Source organism: Dermochelys coriacea, chromosome 27 (assembly GCF_009764565.3).
Source record: "Dermochelys coriacea isolate rDerCor1 chromosome 27, rDerCor1.pri.v4, whole genome shotgun sequence".
Lineage (NCBI taxonomy): Eukaryota > Metazoa > Chordata > Testudines > Dermochelyidae > Dermochelys > Dermochelys coriacea.
In genome coordinates, this window is record NC_050094.1 from 6,931,964 (window position 1) to 6,954,120 (window position 22,157).

The 22,157-nt window shown below is 42.5% G+C and overlaps 1 protein-coding gene across 8 annotated transcripts in view; it reads left to right on the plus strand.

Annotated features, from left to right (window-relative positions):
• Positions 1-22,157, plus strand: part of TANC2 (tetratricopeptide repeat, ankyrin repeat and coiled-coil containing 2) — a 702,178-nt gene that overhangs the window by 457,108 nt on the left and 222,913 nt on the right. For all 8 annotated transcript variants that reach the window (XM_043503351.1, XM_043503352.1, XM_038385380.2 and 5 more), the window contains one exon: positions 17,845-17,993. In XM_043503351.1, the coding sequence (XP_043359286.1) occupies positions 17,845-17,993 (149 nt within the window). The remainder of the gene's footprint in view (positions 1-17,844; positions 17,994-22,157) is intronic.

Here is a 22,157-nt window from a genome sequence, read left to right on the forward strand (position 1 = left end):
CTTCTGGCCCGGTGTTCACCAGGAGGTGAGGAACTATTGTAGCTCCTGCCTGGAGTGCCAGTTAGCCGCTCCCCCGTGAGTACCCAGGGCAAAAGGGGAAATTGTTAGTAATAAACATAAATCAGATGATAGGAGTTGTAGAAAATTGAAAAGGGAAGCAAAGGAACACAAAGACAACTCTTTGGCCAGCAGAGTTAAGGATAATAAGGAATTTTTAAAATACTGTATGTTAGGAACAAAGAGAATTCTGACAGTGATATTGGTCCATTACCAAATAGAAATGGTATTACTATCAATAGTAATGCAGAAAAGGCAAGAGTGTTCAGTGAATATTTTGGTTCTGTTTTGGGGGGGGCGGAACAGATGATATAGTCTCATCATCTGATCATAACAAACTTTCCATTCCACTAGTAGCTCTGAGGAGGATAAACAGAAGCTAATAAAGTTTACCACAATCCACAGAAGAGATTAGTCACAGGTTGAGGTCCAGTCTGTGGAAGGAATGACAGGAGTAAACCCAAGAGATAAAGCCACCTATCCATTGTAAACTGAGAGCTTGTAACAGCTACAAGTATGACACAGGCAAAAGATTTTCTTTCTGCGATTTTTAAAATAAAGGTTCTATCCCATGATCTTCGTTGAGGATGAGCAAGTAGACCAACATCTCGATATGCCCACAGGTTTCCACGTCCAGCAGATGTCTGAGGATACCATTGCAGAGCTCCTACAAGATGTGGCCAAGATTGACTCCTCCATACTGGCACTGTGGCAGAAGATCAACGCCTTGAACACCTTCCTGATCCCCATATTTCATTTTTCCTGAGGGGATCTGCCATGGCGAAGGTACCTCTTAACAAGGTGGATAGCACCGTAAGGTAGCTAGTGAAGAAGTGGATGTTTCTTCCCCAGAGGGCCAGCAATGAACTGGTGTACATCTCAATCAGGCTGGGCGGCACCAACATCCCTCAAATGCGTGATCTGTGCGAAGTTGTAGTGATCAATCAAGCGTTCCGTCTTCTGACGTGCCTGGACACCATGGTGAGGAACATCGTGGAAAGTGCTATGCATAATGTCATCAGGAAGCGAACTGCCAGGATCCCTTCCAACCAAGATGTCACCCACTTACCTGAGCGACTTTCTGGAAGAGAAATTTGCAAGAGACAGGGGAGACTGCTTCGCTTTGGACTTGTGCCTGCAATGCTTCACGACAACTAGAGAAGCCTATTGCTTGCCACTGGACGTGGTGTGAGGAATGTTGGGAGCTGGGAGTCCTGGTGCCACAGGTGAAGAATACAGAGCACACAATCATCACTCCAAGAGCTAAAATCATGCTGGTGAGAACCCTGAAGGATGCTATCCGCTAACAGTACATGGAAAACCTGAGACAGAAACTGGACCAAGGCAAGGCCTTCAAGGTGATGTGCAAGGGGGATGCCAGCAACCACTTCCTCCCCAAGGGCAGTTTCACCTGATTTGCTGACTGGAGGTTTATCCACAGGGCCAGGCTCAACTGCGTCCAACTGATTGGAGCCATTCACCACGGAAATTGGGACAAGTGATGCAGAAGGTGCAGCTATGCCAACAAGATGCTACCCCATGCCTTGTGTAGCTGCAAGTCCCATTCCAGAGCCTGACAGCTCTGCCACAGTGCCATCCAAGATTGCCTAATCAGAGCCATCCTGTCACCTGTGGGGAAGGTTGCTATGAACTCCGCCATCCCCAGAATGGACAGCCAACTGAGACCGATCATTGTCATCACCAACAAGGAACAGAAAAAGATCATCATGGTGGACGTCACTGTGCCCTTTGAGAAGTGCCTTCCACGGCGCCCAAGCTCAAAAGATGGAGAAATATCCCCTCTAGCCAACGCCTTGAGAGCTAGGGGTTACAAGGTTCAAACACACACGCTGATCGTCTGAGCCTGGGCACATGCGATCATTAATGAGCAAGTGTTTCAGGAATGCCAAATCGGTCAGCGCTACACTTGGCTGATGCGGCAACTCATGGTATCGGACGCCATCAGGTATCAAGGGACATCTATCTAGAAAACATCACTGGACATCGGCAATACTAGGAGAGATGAGCTGGAGTGCTGCTGAGAAGCAAAGTTGGGAAAGTAATTGGAATGCTTCTCTGATGGATTATATCTAATAGGATACAGACAACCTCTTCTAAATGCTCAATTACCAATGGACAATATACACTCATTGCTGTATTTGCTTTTGACAACCAACTCTCTGTATAACTTTTCATGAGTGATGCACCTGAATACTTGGATGCTAATATCTAAACTGACAGGTTTCAGAGTAGCAGCTGTGTTAGTCTGTATTCGCAAAAAGAAAAGGAGTACTTGTGGCACCTTAGAGACTAACAAATTTATTTGAGCATAAGCTTTCGTGAGCTACAGCTCACTTCATCCGATGAAGTGAGCTGTAGCTCACGAAAGCTTATGCTCAAATAAATTTGTTAGTCTCTAAGGTGCCAAAAGTACTCCTTTTCTTTTTCTGTTAGTAATTCTCTTCTGACGTTTTTCCATTTGGTAGAGCGGATGCCCTGCTTTTGTGCTTTTGGAGCCATTCTGCTTCTGGTTGACTATTCCATTCCATCATTCCGGTTTATATGCTGTTGAAGGATGAGCTGCAATGCCCCCTAAACACCCCTAGTTATGTTGGATAAAGTTCCATTAATGGTGACTTCTTTTGAAAGAATCTGTTGTACAAAGTGTAAGTTGCAAAAAAATAATCTGTTTTGTTTTTAATGTAATGAAAACCCAACACCGTTTATACCCACCCCGTGTAACATCAGTAAATGCCTAAACTTGGGGAGTGTCAGCCGTTGTTAGTTTAATTGGCGATGTTACTTTGAGCCAATGCTGTAATGAGCTTCATTTAGCATAATATGCGCAAGTCTCATTAAAAGCTTTGTAATGAGATCACAGTGGATTTAAATGCCAATTTAGATTGATGGTTGACAGAAAACCTAGAAAGAACTTTATGCCAGGAAACTTTTTTTTTTTTTTTTAAAAAGTCAAATTTCTGAGCCAACTTTTAAATAAATTTATCTAATATCCTAAATGACTTAATTGCAAACAGTGAATTGATAGCATAGTTGATGAAGCAAAGGACCCTGGCATGTTTTCTAGTTTGGTGGTATTCTTTTCATGCTTTTTGTTTTCCTATCTACGTAAAGCCCATGGGCTTCAAGAGAAAGCTACTAAGTTAGATTGTTCTTGACTGAGTTTCTTCCCTAGACAAAAAATCCCTCACCAAACCAAACTTCATAGAACATTGTAATTTTGGCTCCTGAATATTGAGGCTGATTTTTTTTTTACAGTTCACTACCTTATCCCTCCTATTAACAGAAGTGTCTAAATCTGTATCATCTTGTTAAAATGAAGTTATATATATGTACCACTTATTGCATTAATCTGAAAGTTTTTTAATACTATATGATGGAAGACGTCAACCTCTTGGCCTCATGGACAGTGCCAGCAATGTCTACAGAAAGATCTATCAATAACCTTCCCTTAATATCTGAACCAATACAGCTTCCCCAGTTATTTTCTTATTGGCATTTGTAGGGTGATCTGGGACTTACAATGTGCTAGTGTATAAAAATGAATGGTGGGCAAGCACCATCAGTAGAGCTCACCACATCTGAAATTCAACATCCCTTGGCAACACCTACAGAGCAACTGAGCTCTCTGGGGCTTCCCTTTGACCCCAGCTTAGAGGGCCTGAAGAATGGTCTGCAGAGACGAAGTCAGAAACCAGTCTCTTGTAACTGATCCGACCATGTGTGTACCTGGCTTTCACTTGCCAGACCACTCAATGGCCCTTGCATAGACAAATGGCGCCTCCCCTTATTGGGATGGCACCAACTAAAGGGGAGGACACATGACCTCCCCATGACCTCCCTGCCCCCAGGCTGGGGCCCCTGCACTCTCCCCGCTCTACATTACCTGCAGGTGGTAAGTTCTCTGTCATCCTGCTGTGGCGCTTCCCCCTGGCATATTGGGCTGTTCTCCCTGGTCGCCAGGCCCAGGCAGGGAGCGGGACAGAGCCACTCCCAGTCGCAGCTCTATGCAGTGTAGCCAGCTGCCTGGGAGAGAGCCTGGCTGGAGAGGGGCAGAGGCCAAACATGCCTGGGAGGAGGGAGGGCTTTGGCTCGCTTGGCCGCTGTCCTCGGAAGCCAAGCCTGGGCGGGAGGCAGGTCCCCCTGCTGCCAGGCACTCTGTCGGGCAGCTGCTGCACTGCACTGGGCAGTATCCCAGCATGGTCGGAAGAGGTTCTGGCCTTGCTCCTTCGACTCAGGCTCTGGCCACACCCCTTCCACTTCCTACCCGGGCCGGCTGCTGGAGGGGCCTTTGTGAATTGATTTTGAATGTGCCAGGGTCTATATGCAGCCAGCCTTCACACCTGAGGCCAATAGGAGGATCCCACATGCAGCTAGGGTGACCAGACAGCAAGTTTGAAAAATCGGGACGGGGGTGGGGGGTAATAGGCGCCTGTATAAGACAAAGTCCCAAATATCCAGATTGTCCCTATAAAATTGGGACATCTGGTCACCCTGCATGCAGCTGTGGCCAAAGACAGACAATGTCACACATTACTTAGCGACTGCCCTTTGACCAGATTTGATGGTGGTCTGAGGGCTCTGCACTTTGCTGATGAGGCTGCTGCAAATTGGCTTGGCAAGGTCCGCATCCAATAACAAGAGGGCCTGCAAAACTGGGTTCTCCAACTCATTTCCACTTATTCCCCAGTCTCCTCTGCTTCCCCATGTTACTGATGGTACCTTGACTCCTGCTCTCTATCCAAGGTTTGCCAGACTTTCTAAAGTCTGCTTGAGCTTTTGTGGACCTTGATAAGTCACTAAAATTCCTGTGTTGACTCTGTATCTGCTGATCTGCTACGGTTGACAGCAAGTCTTGTGGACTTTAAAGATCTGTACTGAGACAAAGCTGATAGGAACAGAAATCAAGATATGGAATTGAAGGGGTTCTCAAATTTCATTGCGCCATGACCCCCTTCTGATAATAGTTACTGCATGACCCTGGGTTGGGTGGAGCCCAAGCCCTCCTGCCCCGAGTGGGTGGAGAGGGGACCAGAGCCTGAGTCCCACCACCCCGGGTGGAGGTGGAGCTCAGGCTTCACCTTCTGCTAAGGGTCCCAGCAAGTCTAATGCTGGCCCTGGCAACCTCATTAAAATGGGGTAAAGATCCACTTTGGAGTCCTGACCCACAAGTTTGAAAACCACTGGAATAGGGAAAGTTGACTGAGAATCTCGCTGAGGTGCTCCACAGGGCTTTCTGCTTGTTGGATCCTAGTATAACTTAAGTAAGAGTAGTAAATGATCACATAATTAAAGACACTGTCATAATACCCTATGCACAAGAAGGCTGATGTAAGTTTGCACAGGCATCCTTATTTTTGGCATTTTCAACTTTCTGAGTGCTGGACTTTGCAACCATCCAGCAACTGACCCCTTTGCAGAAGGTAGCATCCCCTGCTGAGTAAAGTAGGGTATCTTGCCACATTCATAATCAGCCAGTATTCCGTGATCCCCACTGACCTGTGGGTTTCTGGATAAAGATTGTGGTTTTGAAGTGTCTTAAGACCTGCCTATCTGAGAGACTGCCTCTCTACCTGTGTCATACTACCACGGTTGAAATCAGCAAAGGCACTTAATCTGAAGTTGTGCCATAAAAACACAAGTGCTGCAGGCATGACATTTTCCATGTGGTTGTGAAATTCACTTTAAAACAGCCTGAATCTGGTGACCTTCAGGACGCTCTGCTAAGCTCATCTTTTTTCCCCAGACACTTTAAATAGGATGAATTGCTGGAAGGGGAGGGAGAGGGGGATCTGAGCTTTCAAGTTGCTTGACTTGCTGATGGTGAGTTATACTGGATTGTACTGCTGCACTTTAGTGTATGGTGTTTGTTCTTTATTTTAAAGTAATGGGAAAGTTGGTGAGTGTGTAAGGATAGGTACCCTTTTTAGTATTTGTATAAATTCAAAGGGTAAAATCTTCAAAAGCACTTACATTTCTAAGGAGCCTAACCCATTTTCAGGAATGACTTAGGCTTCTAAGTAAATGGGACTTGGTTTCGTAAATTTCTTAGCTGCTTTTGAAATGTCTGCCCTAAATAAATAAACTCTTTGCCCCCCTCCTCCATTCTTCTTCTGCTCCCTTCTCCTCTCCTCCTCCTGGCCTGCCTCCCCCAGAGTGACCTTGCTGCCCAATTGCTATTCAATCCATCTGCCCCATAGGTATCCCTAATCAATAAATTGCTTCTCTAAGCCCATCAGTTCATCCTCTGCTGCAACATCCATCCCATCCAATTGACCTTTTCCTTACACAGGCAACCCAGACCCTCCTCAGCTAATTGACTTTCAGGTTTTCCAGATGCCTGAGCCAATTAACCTTCTCTGGACAATTGATCTACTTCTTGTCCTCTGCCTTCACTCCTACCCCAGCAGCCTTCCTACTTCTTAGAAGACTTTTTGCCTGGTTTCTAGCAGTTCCTTTCATTCTCCTCCCAGATTAATGGCCAGATGGGGAGGTGACTGGGTCACCTTTTCAAGCTTTTCTCCACCACTATGAGGGCTAGAATCTTACCTTTTTTTTTTTTTTTTTAATGAAAGCTGAGGTTCCCAATAATTACTTGACTTCAGGTTCAGGGGCTTTAAGAAATGCCCCAAATATCTTGAGACTCTCTGTAAAATCTAGAGCAGGGGTGGCCAACCTGTGGCTCTAGAGCCACTTGCGGCTCTTCAGAAGTTACTATGCGGCTCCTTATATAGGCACCGACTCAGGGGCTGGAGCTACAGGCGCCAACTTTCCAGTGTCCCAGGGGATGCTAACTGCTGAACCCCTGGCTCTGCCACAGGCCCTGCCTCCACTCCACCCCTTCCTTCGCCTGAGCCTGCCATGCTCTTGCTCCTCCCCCTCCCCCCAGCCTCCTGCACTCCATGAAACAGCTGATGGGGAGGGAAGGGGAGGCGCTGATTGGCAGGGCTGCTGGTGGGTGGGAGCGCTGGGAGCAGGCAGGGAGCCGATGGGGGGTACTGACGTATTATTGTGGCTCTTTGGCAATGTATATTGGTAAATTCTGGCTCCTTCTCAGGCTCAGGTTGGCCACCCCCTGATATAGGGGGTTGACAACACATCGGCTCTCTGAAGCTTTCAGAACCAGCCAGAGAGGATCAGCCAAAGTATTGCACTCTCCTCTTTATCCACAACCCGGGGTTGTAGATCTTGTTTGTCAGGTGGCTAGCCGGGGTACTGCTATGTGCTGCAACAAGGTAGGGAGAGCAACCAGCTGCAGGGGCTTGGGGAGGCAGGTCTCTTTTTAATTCAAGAGGTTTCTTGGGTGCTGTTGCACCCTCAGTTGCAGCTGTGCATCGCCAAAGCCTTCATTGGGTTTGTGAAAGAGTAGCTGCAAGGTAGAATTTGACACTTGTGACTACAGGAGTCTGAGTAGCTAGTACTGCTTGGCTGTGGTTTCGCCTGGCTCTCACTCAGGCCCTCACTTTTAAAATTTCCGTGCTAAAACACTAGATGTTGGTACCATGCTGGTTTCTGAAATTACTTTATTTTTTCTGCTCCTGAATTCCGTCAGTGGATTCAGCAAAGTTAAGACTTCAATGCTCTGATTTACTCCTTCCAAGATTTTTCTGACTTGGCCAGTAAAACACCAGATAGTCTAAACATGAGTGGTATCTACAGAGGGACAACCTGTTTCACATCTGTGTAAAAGCTGTTATTTATTTCTCTTACATAAAGCAGTGTGAGTCATACAGAGCACAGCTACCTGTCACTTCTGGAGATTAAGGACAAAAGCCAGAAACTATTAGTGTGTTTTTCCTGTTCATCAATCGTGTAAGAGTTGGATTAAGTTTCTTTTGTAACTTCTTGAATACTGTTGGTCTCATCTAATTTACTAAAATATTGTGGTAACAATGGAATGTTCAGTATCAAAGAATCCCAAAGGTTGTCAAGTTCTTACAGTGCAAAAGCAGGGATACTAGTTTTCATTTTGTTCTTAAAAAAAAAAAAAAAAAAAAAAGTGGGAGGGGAGGATACTGGTTAGCACAATTTTCTTCTCTCTCTAACCCCAGTCCTCCCCTTTGAGGGACGGATTGCAAGTTGGTGTGGACTCTTAATGACTCTGACTGATGTCAGTGAGAGATAGGGCTCTCAGCAGCTCAGGCTTCATATGGTTAGTCTCCCAGCCACATCTGTAACAAAGCCTTTGGGCTGGCAGCAAACATGACTGCTGGTCTCTCCGTTCTGACTCCATATCCACTAGCTGGAAGACTCCAAATCTGAGTCGTTTCAATTTTTGAAATTAAAAGGAAAAAAATTCAAACTGGATAAAAGGAAAGGTGTTTTATGCCATTTTTAGATAATCTATGCAAGTCATTAGTACAAGATATTTTGAAGACAAATAATTTAGTAATATTTTTAAAAAGAATAGTTTTTGTGTGAATAAGAATAGAAACTGCAGCAATGTAAGCTAGGACAACACTAGCAGGATATCAGCCCCCCCTACTTCAGAGCGTAAACTAATAACTAGCTGAAATAAGAAAAGTCATTCCGGAGTTTAATAAGCATTGCACAGTAAGAGACATTATGTACACATGGATGATGTTACTCCTTTCTTTGAAGCATCTACAGTTGGCTCTTGTCAGAGATGGGGTAGTAGACTAGATGAATCTTTTGTCTCTTTGGGCATGTGAATTCCTAAGCTCTTATGCTGTTACTCAAACCCCAGCATTTTTACTTTTGCATCAGTTCGTGACTTTTTAAGGGGGAAAAAAATATGTTCTCCTACTTCTTTATAGATGCAGAAACTTTCTATCTAAAAAACTTATATGGGGAATTGAGGCACAGAGAAGCTAACTGATTTGCCCAATGCCACACAAGAAGATTTCAGGCTAGGTCTCTGGGTCCAGTGGTTGAACCCTAACCACTCAGTAAATCTGCCATGTATCATAACTATCATGTTTCAGGGTAAAATATTCTTCCATAGTAGAAAAGTAGCTTCAAATTCACTATGTGGACACTACAGTATACATAGAATCACAGAAGATCAGGGTTGGAAGAGACCTCAGGAGGTCATCTAGTCCAATCCCCTGCTCAAAGCAGGACCAATCCCCAACTAAATCATCCCAGCCAGGGCTTTGTCAAGCTGGGCCTTAAAAACCTCTAAGGAAGGAGATTCCCCACCTCCCTAGGTAACCCATTCCAGTGCTTCCTTGAGAGTTCATCTAGTCTAGTCCCCTGCACTCATGGCAGGACTCAGTATTATCTAGACCATTCCTGACAGGTGTTTTTCTAACCTGCTCTTAAAAATCTCCAATGTTGGAGATTCCACAACCTCCCTAGGCAATTTATTCCAGTGCTTAACCACCCTGACAGGAAGTTTTTCCTAATGTCCAATCTAAACCTCCCTTGCTGCAATTTAAGCCCATTGCTTCTTGTCCTATCCTCAGAAGTTAAGAAGAACAATTTTTCTCCATCTTCTTTGTAATCATCTTTTACATACTTGAAAATTGTTATCATGTCCCCTCTGTCTTCTCTTCTCCAGACTAAACAAACCCAATTTTTTCAATCTTCCCTCAGAGGTCATGTTTTCTAGACCTTTAATCATTTATGTTGCTCTTCTCTGGACTCTCTCAAATTTGTCCACATCCTTCCTGAAATATGGCACCCAGAACTGGACACAATACTTCAGTTGAGCCCTAATCAGTGCAGAGTAGAGCAGAAGAATTACTTCTCGTGTCTTTCTTACAACACTCCTGCTAATACATCCAGAATGGTGTTTGCTTTTTTTGCAACACTGTTGACTCATATTTAGCTTGTAGTCCACTATGACCCCCAGATTCCTATCTGCGATACTCCTTCCTAGGCAGTCATTTGCCATTTTGTATGTGTGCCATTGATTATTCCTTCCTAAATGGAGTACTTTGCATTTGTCCTTATTGAATTTCATCCTATTTACTTCAGACCATTTCTCCAGTTTGTCCAGATCATTTTGAATTTTAATCCTATCCTCCAAAACACTCGCAACCCTCCCAGCTTGGTATCATCCACAAACTATATAAGTGTACTCTCTATGCCATTATCTAAATCATTGATGAAGATACTGAACAGAACTGGACCCAGATCCCTGAGGGACCCTACTCATTATGTCCTTCCAGCATGACTGGGAACCACTGATAACTACTCTCTGGGAATGGTTTTCCAACCAGTTTTGCACCCACCTTATAGTAGCTCCATCTAGGTTGCATTTCCCTAGTTTGCTTATGAGAAGGTCACGCGAGACGGTATCAAAAGCTTTACTAAAGTCAAAATATAAAAACAAGGAAGGGAGCACCCAGATTTGAAACAGTGATCTCTTGATCTGCAGTCAGATGCTCAACCCCTGAGCTCTACCTCCATCATACAGGAACACTACAGTATATGTACCAATGGTGGTGTTTGGAGATATTCTTCAGAAGCTCAAATTCTTTTAAAGCTAGATATATAATTTTTAATCATAGTACTGTACTAAATGATTAGCTAATCTTGCTTTTTAAAAAAGAAATGGCAGATGGCATTTTTCGTCACTTTATGAACAGCTACCATTCTAAAGCTGGAGAGTATATGTGTGTGTGTGTTTATTTTTATGCTTGTACTATATATAATTTTCCCATTGTTTTGAGATAAATGCTCTTTATGCCTGAAAGATAATATTTTGGTTATATTTTTTTATATATTAAATAGTAACTGCTTTCCTCAGAATTGATAATTGAGCACAAAATATCTTAGCTATTTTTGAATTATTGAATCATAACACTGTCACAACCCAGTTTTGCCTTTTTTCTTTGGGTGAGGGAAACAATAGATTCAGTTATTTCTATCATCACACTAGAAAGGTTTTGTGAAATCAATACATATATTTCTTATAGCTGCACCGCAGTTAAGAATGTGGACAACTATAACAAAGGTAATTTATCTTCTCTTGTTATGTGATTTGATAGAGCAGCGGTTCTCAACCACGTGTCCGTGGCAGCAGGTTTAAAACAAACAAAAGGAAATATTTTTTCCCACAACGCACAGTCAACCTGGATGCCAAGGGATGTTGTGAAGGCCAAGACTATCAGAGGGTTCAAAAAGGAACTAGATAAGTTCATGGAGGATAGGTCCATCAATGGCTATTAGCCAGGATGGGCAAGGAAGCTGGGAATGGGCAACAGGGGATGGATCACTTAATGATTACCTGTTTTGTTCAGTCCCTCTGGCACACCTGGCATTGGCTACTGTCAGAAGACAGGATACTGGGCAAGATGGACCTTTGGTCTGACCCCGTATGGCCGTTCTTTTGAGCCCATGGGCAGAGATGGGGGGGACATAAAGGGGTGTTCCCCCCAAACTGCAGTGCCAGAGCAGGGCAGTCCCAGGGGCAGCTCCACATCACCTCCCCCACCCGCCCCAATGCTTCACCCCCCGGGCCAGATCAGAGGCAGGAAGCTGGAGCCACGCAGTGTGGGGTGACTGCTTCTCTGGCTGGTGTGGTGCCATGGGGCAGGCAGTCATGGTGCTCCCCTGTCTCCTCCTGCTGCTGGTGCCCGGGACTGTGGCTGCTTCTCAACTCCCAGCCCCTTTTGACTGCTCATGTAGCCAGTAAGAGCTGCCCTGGTGGGTGGACCCAGTTCCGGGGCCGGCAGAGCCCTCGAGGAGCAGCAACTGCAACCCTCCTGGCACACAGTCCCTAGCTATCCCTCTCTCTGCACCCTGAGCTACCCCCTGCTCACACATAGCCCCTAACTGCACCTCTCCCTGCACCCTGAGCAACTCCCCTGTCTGCACACTGTCCCTAGCTACCCCCTCCCTGCACCTTGAGCTACACCCTGCCTGCACACAGCCCCTAGCTATCCCCCGCATTGTCTGCACCCTAAGCGGTTTTCAAACATTGTGAGTTGAGCCTCCCCCTTTGAGTTATAATTTTTGATTGCGCCCCCACCCCAACCAGACAGGCTGAATGGCCTGCTGAGGTGAGTCGGGGAGGAAGTGGCATTCTCTCTCCGGGCCCTGGTGTGCAGAGTTGGCCCAAGCCCTTCTGGGCCCTGCCCGCTCCCACCCCCCAAAAATAGAAGTTAAACTGTGCCTATGCCCCAAGCACATCTCTCCCTCACTCCCCCCAGCCAACGGGTGGAGCCTTGGTGCCTCATCCTGGTGCTCCGCAGGGCTAAAGCCCGAAGGTTGTGCCCCTCCCACTCCCCAGCTGCTGAAGCCGGGAGCCCTTAACCGCCCCCCCTTACACACTGGTCCCTGGAATGTTTATAGCATGTTGAGGGGGCCTGAGAAAGAAAAAGGTTGAGAACCACTGTGATAGACCTCAGCAACCAAACTCCATTATTACTATGGACAGTGATGTGTCACTGGCAAGAGAATGTGTCACTTTAATATGCATTGTTAAGTTGATCAACCATTCAAGTTAATGCTGCATATAAATAAGATCCTTGGGGCAGGAACTGTAATTGCATTTGTAACTTGTATGCCACCAAGCACATTATTGGCACATAATAGTAAATCACATTTTCACAGAGTTCTATCTCGTATTGATTCCATGACTACTTGAATTCAGGAATTATAACTAAGGGCCTCCTATTCCAAAAACTAGATTTCCTAAGGGAAATCTTTGTTAGCTGTAAAGTATCAGAGGCGTAGTCATGTTAGTCTGTATCCACAAAAACAACGAGGAGTCCAGTGGCACCTTAAAGACTAACAGATTTATTTGGGCATATGCTTTGATGGGTAAAAAAAAAAAACTTTTTCAGATGGAAAGAAGTGGGGGTTTTTACCCACAAAAGCTTATGCCCAAATAAATCTATTAGTCTTATAAGGTGCCACCAGACTCCTCGTTGTTTCTGTTAGCTGTAGTAGAATGACAGGTTGTATACTCTTGCCTCCAAGTAATCAGAGAATGACATCAGCCCTGATCCAGCAGAGCACTTAAGCACATGTGTAATTTGAGTCCTGCTAGGTCAATGGGACTACACACTTGCTGAATGTTATGCACGTGTTGAAGTTTTTGCTGGATCGGAGCCATTGTCACAAACACCAGAGCAGGTCTAACTTCTATTCAGAGCAGTGGTGGTCAAACAGGGATCGCCATTAAAAACTAGATGTTTACCAGTAACTGAAGTTAACTCTACCATGAGCTCTGCAGTCTTTGAATGTAGGAAATCTTGCAGATATCTTGAAATAGGTAAATACTGTATCATTATAAAAATCCATCTTTAATGGCATTTATGATGCACACTAACCAATATATTTACAAACTCTGCCCTGAATATTTACTCTGAGATTGATGTTCCCCCCCTCCCGAAAATATGTACATCATTTGTAAATAATTTACGTGGTATTTAACTTAACATTGTGGTTTGCTGCTGCACTGTAATTTACTTTTCAGAGAAATTTCATAAGGGTTTTTGCAACAGATACAGTATGTGTTTGGAGTGTGTACCCTATGCAAAAGGAATTATTTATACAAAAGACTCTAACAGATCAGGTATGTCGGGGTGGGACCACCATACAGTACTGTAGAAATTCTGGGCAGAAAGGCTGCTCCTAGGCAGCTGGTGATAGGCTGTCAAAATGGAAGTAATCCTCAGGGCTCTACCTCAGTTATTTCATAGGCCTCTCTCACTCCTGGGACAGCCCAGGATTTGAGGGGCTGCAAAAGTGGCTTACAGTCACCATAGCTCTGCATCTCCCTAGGCTGTGAGTTTTGTGTTGTTGGGAATCTAAAAATTTCATCCATAGCACTCAAGGGAAAAGATGGACTTCCTGTCTTCTGTGAGACATCTCACCATCCTGCATTCCTACCACAGAATCAGGGATATACCTCTAGAATACAATATCACATAAACAATGGAATGGTGATAGACCAATAGCTTACCACTGGAGTCCAGTTTGACAAGCATCTAGGCTACAACTTTGTTTAAGGGTGGGGGGTGGACACCAGGAATCTTGGGAAGGTTGGGGGTGGACAGAAAGTGATGACGGTAAAAGGAGGTAAGGCGAGCCTCTACCCACACAGGGAGCTGGGTTCACACACAAGCAGTCACCCATGGAGCAGAATCACACTGGTTCTGCTTCAGACACAGCCCTCCATTCTCACGAAGGATGTGATAGTATTTGCACCTTGATGATTGGAAGGGAGGTCTCTGGTGAAGAATTCATTCATTTTCATAGCAGTGAAGCCTCTGTGTAAGACAATTCAGGGTGCGTATTTCATAGTGTTGATGGTGGTTATGAATGTGGAGTCTTTGTTGTGTATGAGATGCTGCAGCTGTGAACTAAGCTGCACCCCCCACTAAGTATTTGTTAAATCATCCTCATTAATCAACATTGTCTATATCCTTTTAAAAGCTCTTTTAATCTGCATTAATATGATTGAGACAATAAAAAGTTGTTTTATGCTTCTATAAATTGAAATTATGACCTTGAACTGGGCTCCCTAGGAGCAGCAGACTAATCTATTTATTGAGCTTTCATGCAAGGTTATAGCTTCAACTGACTTGTACCTTTCAGCAATAGTTATGAGTGACATGTAAAAAAAAAACCCTCCCTCTACCCTAGCTGTAGACTAAGTTCTTCAGCACCTTTTGAGAATATTGATTAATTTATATTCAAGAAGGGAAAGATAAATATAGAATAAGATACATTTCATTAAAGGACTTTAAAATGGGGTTCTACTCAGAAAAGTGACTATATAAAAATGCCACTGTCTTATTCAACAAATCTTTTTGTTGTATATCAGTCATATCTGCTGACTGTTCTGACTAGGATAAGGTTTTACTGCCACTGGCACTGCATCTCTAGAACAGCCTTGGGAAATGGAGTTGGCTTTTATTCTGGATTGAACGTTATGACAAAAATAATTACCTACATTCTAGTTGCAGGCCCAGGTTCTGCCCTTAGTTCCTTCTTTGCTATTCCTTGGAACTCAAGTTGCACAGGTGTAGAACTTGGCCTACAGGATCTTTGTTACTGATGCTGATCTGAACAGGGAAGAACTTAATTTTCAGGTCCTGGATTACCTTTAGGACACTGGTGATCAGAAAAAAAACCCAATTTTTAGTCTGCACTGAGAGTCCTGTATCTGTAGACATGGAGAGGCAATAAACACAGAAACCAATGATACTTTTTTATTATAGAATAGAATATTATAGAATATCAGGGTTGGAAGGGACCTCAGGAGTTCATCTAGTCCAACTCCCTTTACTCACTTTTCAGAGTAAAGCACATTGTAATTCTCACTATAAATGCAGTACTAACCTAATACACATTATCAACCAACATATTGTAAATATGCTAACTGATTTAAACTAATTAATAATTAATAACCTGGCCATGCGGTGATCTTAACTCAAGTTAGACCCAGGACCCAGAGTTCTTGCCCCTCTTTTAACTCTTACTTTTTGAGTAGTTTCTCTCTCTCTCTCTCTCTCTCTCAGCTTTCTGTCTGCTCCTCTCTATAGAACAGCCCCATGGTAAGGATAATTCAGTGTCTGTTTTCAATGTTCAGCATTTCAATGGAGCCTACATTTACCCCAGCACTATGTCCTTTCGCCTGTCTCCCATATATCTTTGCATTTCCTGATGTTTCTTTGATTCTTTGAAGGTTTTTTTTTCTAATTAAGATGATACTTTGTGGTTTTCAAGTCTCAGCCTGAAATTGAAATATGCCTGTTATTTTGCACCATATTTCTGTCCTAAAAAGAGACAGATGCTCAGTATTTTTAGATACACAGTACGGTTAGTTGGATATTAGGTTTTAAAAAATGTGCATAAAAATATATAGACACACCTATAGCTTTTGATTATTTACAGTCAACACGCTAAACATTTTCCTTTCCAGCACTTATTCTCTTCTCATTATGGCTTTGATTACTCTAGCATTTCCTAGGAACAGTTTTCCACCTACATTAACTCCAGTTCAATTCTACTGATGGTAGTAATAATGGTGGGAGCCCTAGTGCAGCTAATGTGCCATTGGCTGAGTGTTTTACAGCCATGTCATGTAGACCTGCACTGAGCAGGTTTCACTGACATGGGTCCTCAACTGCTGGTGATCACCTGTGTATACTAGTACTTGCTCTGGGATGTGGACTTTGCTGTCCGTGCAACATGCAACAACTGTACAAAAGGTCATGGTCTTGTGGATTAGAGTGCATTCCCTCTGACATGGTATACAGTATCAACAGCAAATGAAGGCTGGCAGATGATGGTTGCGTATATTGTTCTTTCCAGTTTTGACTGGCTTGATCCCTGTTTCAGAGGAATCACTGGACAGTATTCCTTTTTCTCATCATGCTGGACTGACGAGCATGGCTCTAATATCTGACCTGAAGCACACAACCTGCTATGTCAGAATTACAATAAGAGTCTGAATGAAACTGATAAAAGTCCGTAGATTCAGATTAAAGTCTGAATCTCTAGCTTAATCCACACAGTTGGATACAAGTGTTCATGCTGTTTTGAAATATTAGGGGATTCTATGTGCCATATACAGTATATTCCTTGGCAAAACAGAACGTGTTGAGTGAAGTTTCAACTTTCTGAATCTTAGGTTTTTGTCAGTTTGAGAGACCCTTAGCAGTAATGTCTGTGGAGCTTTTTAGGGCAGTTAAAAAGAAGGGCTCTTATGGGAAGTAAATGGGAATTGATAAAATAGTCCAAAGCATCCACATTTTTGTTTACTTTTCCTGTTGTTTATGTATAATTTACCCAATAGCCTCCTTCAAAATCACTATAGTCTATGCTGCAAATAGGTATTGAGAGTTTAAATATATTTACCTAGCAGACAGCACGCATTCCAAGATTTTGCATTTCATGAGTAAATTCATAATTGGAAATTCTGAAAAAACAAAAAGTGAGTATTTGACTTGATAGATCATCATATCATCATAGGAATTATTATAGCTTCTTCTGCAATATTTTCCCAGAGACAGCAGGTGTGATAAAAATCCTTCTCAATTTATTTTTTTTGTAGAATGGCTGCATGAAAGAAGTTGGATCTCTCAGTAGATTTAAGAAAACCCTCTGCTTTTAAAACTTTTTGAGAGTATGAAAGACTTTGGTTAATTTACCAACGGGCTGTAGGTGTGCACTCGAATTGTGAGTTTTGGACTATGAACATATGTGAATTGAACTGACTTATCTGGCCCGGGACAGGCTGAAAATGGGACTATTCTCTTCCTCTACCTTTCCTAATGAACAATAGATCAATCTTTAAACAAGTCCCTTCATATTATGAAATAATGAATTTCAGCTGCTTAAAACTGTGGGCCTACTGGTATGGATGCCACTTGAGTGCATTGCTAACAGAAGATCAAACGATTCACATACATTCATGAGTTCTTTGCAAGTGACACAGAGATGACTCATTTGGTTGTGTACATGAGAGAGGAGCATGGCTTCAGGATTGCGTTTTAGCAAAGTCCCATCTCTTGGTTGAGTCTAGAGGGCTTTGTCATGAACTTCAGGGGGAAAGGGATGACTTTGCATCTTGCATAAATTGAGGTGTTGAGAATAGCTGCTAATAAGCAGAGAGAGAAGGAATAAAGGGTACTATTAAAAGAAATGTAGAGTGACAATTTAAATCAATGAATGTCCAGCAAATAATGCTGAGTGAGACAGAGAAGATGTGTTTGAGCTGAAAACCTGTATAGTGGAGTTGCTATGTGAAAAGTTGGCTATACTTTGCCCATTAAAACAGTGGGTGAACAATAGTAAAGTTAAACAGTTTCCATCATATATTATGTTTTTCTTGTTGTTCAGGTGAAGCTGAGCAGGAGCTGGGTCCCCCTCCATCCGTAGATGAGGCAGCAAACACACTCATGACTCGCCTGGGCTTCCTCCTTGGAGAGAAAGTCACAGAGGTACAGCCGGGGCCCCAGTACAGCATGGAGGTGCAGGATGAGAATCAGGTATGAGATCTCCTTCGGCATTACAAATGTACAGCAATAATTGGTTGGTTGTGATGTAGCACATGAGTTTTTGAAATTATCACATGGTTGTGTGTGTGCTAGAGGTGGAATGATTTTCACAAAAGGAAAAAGATAATAATACCACATTATAAAACTGTGGGTCATAATTACACAGTAGCAATATATGTTTATGGGATCAACTGATACCATTTATGATAGTTTCTGTCATTTTCCTGTTTGAGCTGCAAGCTTCCTCAGAGACAATAACCTCTCTTACCATATTAGATAATAGTGATCAAAATGATTTGTATTCTATGCACCTTTCCTGTGAGGCCTTTAAAGTACTTTAGAAACATTAAATAGGCCTCATAAATCCCCTGGAATGGTAGGTAAGTATTATTATCCTAATTTTACAGCTGCTTATATGACTTGCTCATATACACATATTGAGATGGCTCAAAACTGAAAATATATACAAATACCAACTTATTCTTATCAAATTCTCATTGAACTTAACTCATCTTTCTGGATGTCTCAAGAACAGAGAGGCAGCCAGGCACTGGTTGAATACTAAATTCGATGGGAGTTTTGCCTGAGTAAGGACTTTGGATCCCAGTTCTGTAGTAATCACTCCTAGTCTTCTGCTCTGGACAGTAGACTCACTCCCCACACATGGTAGTGAATAAGCTAAGGACTTATTTCTACCAAACTGAGATGTAATGGGGAGAGAGTGAAAACCAAAAAGAGAGAGTCTGTTAATTGAAGAAGGATGGTCCAATGGTTAGGATTCTAGCCCGGGACTCGGGAGATCCAAGATTAATTTCCTGCTCTCTGACAAAGACATACTGTGTGACCTTGGAGAAGTCACTTAGTCTCCATGTGCCTTGGCTCCTTTTGTGAAAATTGGGGCTATTGTGAAAAATAAATAAATAAAGATCGTGAGGTGCTCAGATACGGTGATAACGAAGGTCATACTAGTACCATAGATAGAAGTGTGTATTGTTGTTAACAGGCTTATTTTTCTTACCCATTGTCTGAAGTTCCCTTTATTACATCTGCTTTGGTAGGCTGACAAAGCAATGACTGGTTTCAGAGTAGCAGCCGTGTTAGTCTGTATTCGCAAAAAGAAAAGGAGTACTTGTGGCACCTTAGAGACTAACAAATTTATTTGAGCATAAGCTTTCATGAGCTACAGAATGCATCCGATGAAGTGAGCTGTAGCTCACGAAAGCTTATGCTCTAATAAATTTGTTAGTCTCTAAGGTGCCACAAGTACTCCTTTTCTTAAAGCAATGACTGTCTAGCTTGTCTTTGTGATAAAATAAAAGTTCTCATGTAGTTTTTGGTTTCTCTCTGCACTTGACTTGATATTGGAATAATAAATTTATCTGCGTCTCTGAAGTGTGATTGGCCATTTTATATTTTTCTGGTGATTCAGGAAAGCTCCTCTTCTTCAGGCTGAAGTTTTCAGCATCCTTTGCTCTTTGATTTTACACTGCCACTGAACAGAATTTTTCAAAATAAATTCTGTCATTTTTAGCGGTACAAATCACTATTGAATTTAACCCCTCCTGAATTTTTTTAAGGAGTAAAAGGAAGCTATTACTTGCAGATAGGTGAGTAGTGCAGGTGCCAGAGCAAGACAGATAAGCTGGATCAGGTGGGTGAAAAAGCTGGAGCAATGGGAGAAGGTAAGTAGATGGGGTAGAGTTAGTAGCTGGAGTTATGGATGTCCAAAGAAGAGTGGCAGCTGTAGATCAGCTAACCTAGAGAGGAAGGAAGCTATATTCCTTCAGCAGCAGGGACTGAAGAGGTTGTCCCGCAGGTGGACTGGAGAATTTGGTGTGGAAGGAGAGGGCTGGCTCTGTGTTGACATAGATTTCCATGAGTAGTTTTGAGCAGTCCATGGCACAAATGGGACAAAGAGTTAACATGCTTTTCTCTTTGGAGCAAATAAAATGGATTTTTGTGAAATATTTATTCTTTAACACATTTATTAAGTTTTTCATGATTTCACATAGTTTTTTGTGTAAGTTTCGTTGACTATCTTTGAAATGCACTGTATAGTACATTGTGTTAGAAAGTGTATTTTTAACAGGCACTTATTTGAACTAAATACTTCAAAGTAGAATAGAGATTTCTACTATAAATGGTTCCTTTTGTTGGCTTTTTTTAATTAAAAAAAATCTTTTCTGAAAATATGCCTTTTAAGAATAAGTAAAAGAAAATATCTTTACAGAGACAGTAGTGACAGTTGCACTCTGAAGTAGATTGATATCTTGGGCTCTGCACCAATTTTTGCATGAACAAGTTTTAGAGGCTCTTTGAACACCATTCATGTGCTTAGTGAAGATAGAGAAGAGCCAAGTTCTTAATTTACCAAGTTAAATTTGTTGTGAGGGTTGTTTTTTCTGAGCAGTGCCTCCTCTGTCAGTGCTGCATATTTCCCTAAAGTCCACATCTAAGCTGCTGATGGCAAGTCTAAATGGAGTCCTGGGGAATTTAATTCAACCCTTTTAATTTCTCTCTCCTCTGTTCTGAAGGTGTGAATGCAGCAATCCTCTTCCAGACAGGAGAACTGTCAAACAGCCTTGGCCAAGTTTGATGTCAGTCTTACTGTATAAATCCACTGGCATTTGTGATTCTCTTACCCCTAACCACATCCTCTGAAGGCAGGTCTAGACTTAAAACACTGCATTGATGCAGCTGAGCCTCTCTTGCGTTTCAGAGAAGACGCTCCTACGCCGATTGGAGGGCTCCCATTGGCATAGTTAATCCACCTCCCCCAGAGCCAGTAGCTATGTCACTGGGAGAAATTCTCCCACTAACATAGCGCTGTCTACACTGGGGCTTAGTTGGTATAACTGTGTTGTGCAGGAGTGTGGGTTTCTACAAGTCTGTAGTATAGACCTGGCTGAAGAGTGGGAGTCCTCCTAAGTATTTCCCAAAGTAAAGACCCTTCTGTACTGCAGCACATGTCACAGCTCTGCTGCAATCCCACTAAACTAGTCCTCCAAGAGTTAATTTTTCAGCATAAATCATGATGCAGGGGTGTTGCTGAGTGAGGTTTGCAAAATGCTGACATCTGATTGAAACTTTGGCTGCCATTGTGCACTTGAACTTTAAAAAAGAAAAGCTCTTTCTAGATTTTAATTCATTAGTTTATGTGGCTTGAGCTGTGAAAGCAATCTCTGTGTAAAAAGCTAGAACTAGAGGGCTGCTTGCTATTCTGACCATGCTCTGCCCTCTGAAGCGAGAATATAATTATTTGCAATCTCTCCAATGTTGAGGTGAAATGAAGATAAGGAATAGAGCTGTTTTTTAACTAAAACTGTCCCAATCTATAAATCCCACACTTTGCATTTCCACTCAAGTGCTTTATTTTGATTATAGCAGGGGGGACATTTTCTTATCCAAATAGCTTAGAAGTTGCAGCTTTTTATATACTATTTCTTACTTGAGCACGTTTTCCTTAACGAGAGATCACAAATGTCAAAGAGTAAAATATTTTTCTCCTCTTCACAAACTTTCTTTTGCTTTATTGGCTACTAGTAAAGCAAAGGAATATGAGAGCAGTATAGTAAAGTGTACTTTTTCAAACGCTTTAGTAGAAATATAACAATAAATGTAGCAACAATGTTGAAAATATAGAATTGTCTTATAAATGGAAAGGTATATTTAAATTTGGCATGGAGGAATATATGATGAGTATATTTCTGTATCAGTACAAAAATCTCTTGTATATATGTTAGTGCAGAGTAATATATTATAAATTTGAATATTTCCATTTGCCAAGCATCTTGTTGCTAACTGGCTGCAATAGTAACATTACAAATCAAAGAGGTGATAAGAATATCATTTGGTAATAGCTATGGCTATTCACGGAAGTTGGTGTGGTAATCAGATGGGGAAAGCTGGATGTACCATTGTTTTGCTACATTTTAATTTGTTTTTAAATATAACTGAGGTCCTATATATCAAGGTGTTTGAGTAGGATTTTATTAGTCATAGGGTTAGAATTGCAGCAAATATTTGCTTGAAATAACAGTTGTAAAAGTGGCATGGAAACCTTCTGCTTTGGAGAAAACACAACACCAGATTAATAACAACACTTGTGACAAAGCACTGTCCTTGTCTCCGTGGGTCCCGCATTTTCTGGCAGAT